The 7,500-nt window shown below is 49.5% G+C and overlaps 1 protein-coding gene across 3 annotated transcripts in view; it reads left to right on the top strand.

The window, feature by feature from the left end:
* The window catches only part of LOC117962680 (ral guanine nucleotide dissociation stimulator-like 2), a 44,914-nt gene that overhangs the window by 16,850 nt on the left and 20,564 nt on the right, over window positions 1–7,500 (top strand). For 2 of the 3 annotated variants that reach the window (XM_059010722.1, XM_059010724.1), the window contains 7 exons: window positions 797–856; window positions 1,543–1,656; window positions 2,029–2,210; window positions 4,804–4,875; window positions 5,319–5,509; window positions 6,397–6,527; window positions 7,139–7,354. In XM_059010722.1, the coding sequence (XP_058866705.1) occupies window positions 797–856; window positions 1,543–1,656; window positions 2,029–2,210; window positions 4,804–4,875; window positions 5,319–5,509; window positions 6,397–6,527; window positions 7,139–7,354 (966 nt within the window). The remainder of the gene's footprint in view (window positions 1–796; window positions 857–1,542; window positions 1,657–2,028; window positions 2,211–4,803; window positions 4,876–5,318; window positions 5,510–6,396; window positions 6,528–7,138; window positions 7,355–7,500) is intronic. The other variant, XM_059010723.1, reaches the window with a different exon arrangement.

Below are 7,500 nucleotides of genomic sequence, written 5' to 3'. Positions count from 1 at the left end.
AATCAGTCCAACAAGCTGGTCACAAGTTACGAGAGCCACAAGCTTTCAGAGAAACAGACAGAGGAGCATGAATGAAACCCAGGCTGTCCTCATCTACAACACAGACTGTGCTGGTCCTGACTGACCTACTCTAAACCACGCTGCTCTCACAGTGACATGCAGGCTGACAGCAGCTGCAGTATCACAGCTCTGAGAGGAGAGAGTGCAGCACTCACTGCTGTGTCTCTGTGTGGGTTCCATTCAACTGGTACTTACTTATATTTGTTCAAATATAAATCTGAAAACCATTTCAGTCTGGCAGAGATTCTGATCAGTGGCTCTGATCAGTGGTTCTGATTGGCAGGTTCGCTGTGTGTGTGTGTGTGTGTGCGGCTCTGATTCTGACCCGTGTTCTGATTGGCAGGGTCGCTGTGTGTGTGTGTGTGGCTCTGATTCTGACCCGGGTTCTGATTGGCAGGGTCGCTGTGTGTGTGTGTGGCTCTGATTCTGACCCGGGTTCTGATTGGCAGGGTCGCTGTGTGTGTGTGCGGCTCTGATTCTGACCCGGGTTCTGATTGGCAGGGTCGCTGTGTGTGTGTGTGTGTGGATCTGATTCTGACCCGGGTTCTGATTGGCAGGGTCTGTGTGTGTGTGTGTGTGTGTGTGCGGCTCTGATTCTGACCCGGGTTCTGATTGGCAGGGTCGCTGTGTGTGTGTGTGTGGCTCTGATTCTGACCCGGGTTCTGATTGGCAGGGTCGCTGTGTGTGTGTGTGTGTGTGGCTCTGATTCTGACCCGGGTTCTGTTGGGTCCTGCAGGTTGGACTGGGACTCGGCTCAGGACTAATGAAGACGAAATGGTATTGCACACTGGAAACGGTAGGTCCAAACTGGGGTGAACCAGAACAAGAACCTGTCTGCCTGCCTGTCTGCCTGTCTGTCTGTCTGCCTGTTTGTCCCTGTGTCCGTCACAGAGCAGTGTGAGGCGATCTTATACAACAAGTGTTAACCTTTTCATGTTCAGTGGTCCAGAGTAGATATTTTTTTTTTCACATTCATTCATTGAAATCCAGTGTAAATGATGGAGATTGGTCCAAAGAAAGTAATTCCTCGAGCTCAGCTGTTTAATTGATAATGTTATATAAACAGAACCCTCCCTGAACGCTTGTGTGTGTGTGTGTGTGTGAGTGTGTGTGAGTGTGTTTGAGTGTGTGTTTGTCTGTGTGTGTGTGAGAGTGTGTGTGTGTGTGAGTGTGTTTGCGTGTGTGTTTGTCTGTGTCTGTGTGTCTGTGTGTTTGCGTGTGTGTTTGTCTGTGTGTGTTTGTGTGTGTGTGTGTGTGTGTGTGTGTTTGTCTGTGTGTTTGCGTGTGTGTTTGTCTGTGTGTGTGTGTCTGTGTGTTTGCGTGTGTGTTTGTCTGTCTGTGTGGGTTTGTGAGGGTGATAAACAAGACTGATCTCATCTCAGTGTATTTTTTTCAGGTTAAATATTTAAAATAAAAATAAAAAAAACAATGAGAGTAGAATCTGTTGTGCTGACATGATCCCTGCTTCCCTCTGCCCCCCAGCCGCCCCCCGCTCCTGTCGTGGAGGAGTGTGAGGAGGAGGGCGCTCTCTACACCGTCACACGCAGGCAGCAGCCGTCCCAGCACAGCGCCACCAGGGGGCAGCCATGGCACGGGGTGAGTGAGCTGGCAGGCCCAGACAGAGAAGTGGCCAGGAATTCAAGCACCATTTTCAGGACGCGTTGTCTCTCTTTGTCCCTCACTGTCTCTCTGTCCCTCCTGTATGTTTGTCCCCTCTCAGTAGTGTTGGACATATTTGGTCCCTGTCTGTTTCTTTGTCCCTGCTTAGGACAGTATTGTCTGTCTCTATCTCTGTCGGTCCCTTGTCCACCCTCTCGGGGCAGTGTTGGACACATTGTCAGTCTCTTTGTCCTCGCTTGGGACTGTTCTGGACAAATGAACAGATTCTCTTTTGTCCCTTTCTATCTCTGTTCCTTGTCCCTCTAAATGATTGTTTTTGTCCCTCTGTCTGTCTCTGTCCCCTCTCAGGACGGTGTTGGACACAGCGAGACATGTCTGGTGCGCTCCATCAAGGCGGGGACAGTGGAGAGACTCGTCCTTCACCTGCTGGACTGCTTCCGTCTTGGGGACTCGTCCTACGTGTCCGTCTTCCTGTCCACCTACAGGACGTTCAGCTCGCCGGAACAGGCTCTGAGGATCCTGCTGGACAGGTCAGTCCCCGAGACACGCGATGGACATGTAAAGCAGACACAGAGACAGAATAAGAGTGTAATAAACACAGTGAAAGCATGGCAAAGCATAGGGAAGCATTGTAAAGCACACAGAGGTCTGGTAAAGCATAGGGAAGCATTGTAAAGCACAGAGAGGTCTGGTAAAGCATAGGGAAGCATTGTAAAGCACAGAGAGGTCTGGTAAAGCATAGGGAAGCATTGTAAAGCACAGAGAGGTCTGGTAAAGCATAGGCAAGCATTGTAAAGCACAGAGAGGTCTGGTAAAGCATAGAGAAGCATTGTAAAGCACATAGAGGTCTGGTAAAGCATAGGGAAGCATTGTAAAGCACATAGTGGTCTGGTAAAGCATAGGGAAGCATTGTAAAGCACAGAGAGGTCTGGTAAAGCATAGAGAAGCATTGTAAAGCACATAGAGGTCTGGTAAAGCATAGGGAAGCATTGTAAAGCACATAGAGGTCTGGTAAAGCATAGGGAAGCATTGTAAAGCACAGAGAGGTCTGGTAAAGCATAGGGAAGCATTGTAAAGCACAGAGAGGTCTGGTAAAGCATAGGGAAGCATTGTAAAGCACACAGAGGTATGGTAAAGCATAGGGAAGCATTGTAAAGCACAGAGAGGTCTGGTAAAGCATAGGCAAGCATTGTAAAGCACAGAGAGGTCTGGTAAAGCATAGGGAAGCATTGTAAAGCACATAGAGATCTGGTAAAGCATAGGGAAGCATTGAAAAGCACACAGAGGTATGGTAAAGCATAGGGAAGCATTGTAAAGCACAGATAGGTATGGTAAAGCATAGGGAAGCATTGTAAAGCACAGAGAGGTATGGTAAAGCATAGGGAAGCATTGTAAAGCACAGAGAGGTCTGGTAAAGCATAGGCAAGCATTGTAAAGCACAGAGAGGTCTGGTAAAGCATAGGGAAGCACAGAGATGTCTGGTAAAGCATAGGGAAGCATTGTAAAGCACAGAGAGGTCTGGTAAAGCATAGGGAAGCATTGTAAAGCACAGAGAGGTCTGGTAAAGCATAGGGAAGCATTGTAAAGCACACAGAGGTATGGTAAAGCATAGGCAAGCATTGTAAAGCACAGAGAGGTCTGGTAAAGCATAGGGAAGCATTGTAAAGCACAGAGAGGTCTCGTAAAGCATAGGCAAGCATTGTAAAGCACAGAGAGGTCTGGTAAAGCATAGGGAAGCATTGTAAAGCACATAGAGGTCTGGTAAAGCATAGGGAAGCATTGTAAAGCACAGAGAGGTCTGGTAAAGCATAGGGAAGCATTGTAAAGCACAGAGAGGTCTGGTAAAGCATAGGGAAGCATTGTAAAGCACAGAGAGGTCTGGTAAAGCATATGGAAGCATTGTAAAGCACAGAGATGTCTGGTAAAGCATAGGGAAGCATTGTAAAGCACAGAGAGGTCTGGTAAAGCATAGGGAAGCATTGTAAAGCACAGAGAGGTCTGGTAAAGCATAGGGAAGCATTGTAAAGCACAGAGAGGTCTGGTAAAGCATAGGGAAGCATTGTAAAGCACAGAGAGGTCTGGTAAAGCATAGGGAAGCATTGTAAAGCACAGAGAGGTCTGGTAAAGCATAGGGAAGCATTGTAAAGCACAGAGAGGTCTGGTAAAGCACAGGGAAGCATTGTAAAGCACAGATAGGTCTGGTAAAGCATAGGGAAGCATTGTAAAGCACAGAGAGGTCTGGTAAAGAATGTTTGATAAATCTGCATTTTAATCTAATTTTATTCTATACGTCACGAGAAAAATTATCTGCCCTCTGGGCTTCTATTATAAACTATTAAACTATTGGGTGAATGTTGCTTTGCTAGGAGAGGGAAGAATATTGATTGCTTGTCATCACCTGCATTTAATATTGTTTTGTTTCTGTCTATGTCTGTGTGTGTGTGTGTGTGTGTGTGTGTGTGTGTGTCAGTGTGTGTGTGTCTCTGTGTCCAGTGTGTGTGTCTGTGTGTGTCTGTGTGTGTCTGTGTGTGTCTGTGTCTCTCTCTGTGTTTATGTGTGTATCTGTGTTCGGTGTGTGTCTGTGTCTATGTTTCTGTTTGTCTGTTTGTGTGTGTCAGTGTGTTTCTGTATGTCTCTGTGTTCAGTATGTCTCTGTATTCAGGGTGCGTCTCTGTATACAGGGTGTGTCTCTGTGTTCAGGATGTGTCTCTGTGTTTATGTGTGTCTCTGTGTTCGGGGTGTGTGTCTGCATTCAGGATGTGTCTCTGTGTTTATGTGTGTCTCTGTATTCAGGGTGTGTCTCTGTGTTTATGTGTGTCTCTGTATTCAGGGTGTGTCTCTGTATTCAGGGTGTGTCTCTATGTTTATGGGTGTCTCTGTATTCAGAGTGTGTCTCTGTATCCAGGGTGTGTCTCTGTGTTCAGTGTGTCTCTGTGTTCAGGGTGTGTCTCTGTATTCAGGGTGTGTCTCTGTATTCAGGGTGTGTCTCTGTGTTCAGTGTGTGTCTGTATTCAGGGTGTGTCTCTGTGTTCAGGGTGTGTCTGTATTCAGGGTGTGTCTCTGTATTCAGGGTGTGTCTCTGTATTCAGGGTGTCTGATCTTGCTGTATTTCTCCTCTCCTAGGTTAGAGTTCCCCCCTGTGGGCTCAGCTGGTAGTGCAGAGAGGAGCGCTCGAGAGAGACTGGAGTTCAACAAGTGAGTGATCGAACATGGACACAATGTTACACATTCCTCAATGCACAATCACTGGGGTGGGGCGGGGGAGGGGGGGGGGGGTGTTATTTTATTGCCCCCTGTTTTACCCCCGGACCCCTTCCTTGCTTCCTTGCTCTCCTTTCACTGTCCCTGAACAGACAGTCACCCTCTTCAGACACACAGCAGGTTCCTAATGCAGGGTAACAGGCACTTTGCTGTATTTAAGTGATACAAAATATGTAAATTTACACTATTCTTTCAGAAATGGGGATTTTCACAGGAAGCTGCATATTACACAGCAGTGGGTTCATTTAACAGAAATTGTGAAATCTGTGATAACCATGAAAAAAATACCAGATTATGTATTGAGCGTTTCAGATCCGGGGGTGTGGGGGTGTCTGTCTCTCTGCATTGTTTGATTGATATTGCCCCCCCCCCCTCAGCACTGTGTCGTCGGTGTTCTCGACCTGGCTCGAGGGGTACCCCGAGGATTTCCGTGCCCTGGGGGACCCCTCCCTGCTCGAGCGCTTGGTGGAGGTGCTGAGAACCAAGCTGCCGGGGTCAGAAGTCAAGGGGCGTGCCCACATGCTGCTCAGAGAGGTCAGGGAGGAGCAGCAAACACATGAGAGGAGAGGTGAGGGGGAGGGCAGGGGAGAGTGGAGGGGAGGGGGGGGGAGAGTGGAGTGGAGGGGAGGGGGGGGGGGAGAGTGGAGGGGAGGGGGGGGAGGAGAGTGGAGGGGAGGGGGGGGAGAGTGGAGGGGAGGGGGAGGGGGGAGATATGCTGAGTGTCTGTGTGAGACTCATATTAGAAACATTACTAAATCATCTTTTTATCATCTGAGAAATATTGCAAAACTGAGACCTATTGTCTGTGCAGCTGCTGCTGAAAGACGAGTGCATGCCTTTGTGTTATCAGGCTTGATTATTGCAGTGCTCTGTTTTCTGGCTGTGTCTCTCTTGCAGCTTGTTCAGAATGCTGCTGCTTGAGTTCTGAGTAGATCTAAGAACAGAGAACACATCACCCCTGTGCTGGCCTCCCTGCACTGGCTCTCTGTGCAATTTAGAGTTGATTTCAAGATTCTGCTTTGAACTTCCAAGGCCTTGACTGGACTGGAGCCTATTTATTTACAGGAGCTGCTGACCCCATGCATTCCTATCTGAGAGTGCAGCATTGTTTCAATTAAAAACAGTCCCTTTTTTATTTCAATTTCATTACATTTTGTATTAGACTGTTTTTCATTTCATTTTTTTTGTGTGAAACGCTTTGGGAACCTTGAGATGAAAGATGCTATAGAAATGTGAATTGTATTGTGTTGTATTGTATTGTATTGTATTGTATTGTATTGTATTGTATTGTATTGTAATGTCTGTCTGTCACACTGCCCTGTTCCCATGCACTTGTAGGTCATTGCTGTGTCTTTGAGTTATTTTCTATTGTACTGAGAGCTCTGATTCTGTAGTTGCAGAGAGGTATGGAATACTTGTTAACACTGTCTCCCTCCCCTCCCCTCTCCTCTCCAGTCAGTGACTCAGACTCGGCTCTCTCCTCTCCGATGGATCTCTCAGACTCTGATCCCTGCAGAATCGAGCCGACTGATGTGCTGGGCTTCCCAGCGAGCGTCATAGCAGAACAGCTGAGCAGCATCGAGACTGTGAGTGTGAACACCCTCCCCTAACTCCTCCCCCAGCCCCTCCCCTAACTCCTCCCCTCACACACCCTCCCCCGTGAGCGTCATAGCAGAACAGCTGAGCAGCATCGAGACTGTGAGTGTGAACACCCTCCCCTAACTCCTCCCACATCCCCTCCCCCAACCCCTCCCCTCACACACCCTCCCCTAACTCCTCCCCCAGCCCCTCCCCCAACCCCTCCCCTCACACACCCTCCCCCCATGAGCGTCATAGCAGAACAGCTGAGCAGCATCGAGACTGTGAGTGTGAACACCCTCCCCTAACCCCTCCCCTAGCCCCTCCCCTGACTCCTCCTCTCACACACCCTCCCCCGTGAGCGTCATAGCGGAGCAGCTGAGCAGCATCGAGACTGTGAGTGTGTACACCCTCCCCTAACTCCTCCCCTAGCTCCTCCCCTAACTCCTCCCCTAACCCCATCCCCTAGCCCTTCCCCTGACTCATCCCCTAACCCCTCCCCCAACTCCTCCGTCTCCCCCCCTCACACCCCCCTCCTCCAGCCTGTGTCATAGCAGTCTATCCATATAATAGTAGCAGTCCTAATAGTAGCAGTAAGCATTGTTGTGTGTGCCTCCAGGCCCTGTTCCTCAGGGTGGTTCCCTATCACTGCCTGGGCTCCCTCTGGTCTCAGAGGGATAAGAAGGGGAAGGAGCAGCTCTGCCCCTCGGTGCGAGCCACGGTGCGGCAGTTCAACCAGCTGACCAGCGCGGTCATGACCTCCTGCCTCGGAAACACCTCCCTGCGCAGCCAGCAGAGAGCCCGGCTGATCGAGAAGTGGATCAGAGCTGCCGAGGTGAGGGGGGGGGGGCGAGAGAGAGGGGGGGCGGGAGAGAGAGAGAGAGAGAGGGGGGCGGGAGAGAGAGAGAGAGAGGGGGGGGCGGGAGAGAGAGAGAGAGAGGGGAGAGAGAGAGAGAGAGAGAGAGTGAGCATGAGGGGAAG

The sequence above is a fragment of the Acipenser ruthenus genome, chromosome 41 (assembly GCF_902713425.1).
Source record: "Acipenser ruthenus chromosome 41, fAciRut3.2 maternal haplotype, whole genome shotgun sequence".
In the NCBI taxonomy this organism is placed as follows: domain Eukaryota; kingdom Metazoa; phylum Chordata; class Actinopteri; order Acipenseriformes; family Acipenseridae; genus Acipenser; species Acipenser ruthenus.
Note: the sequence above shows the minus strand (reverse complement) of the source record. Positions and strands in the feature narration are given on the sequence as shown.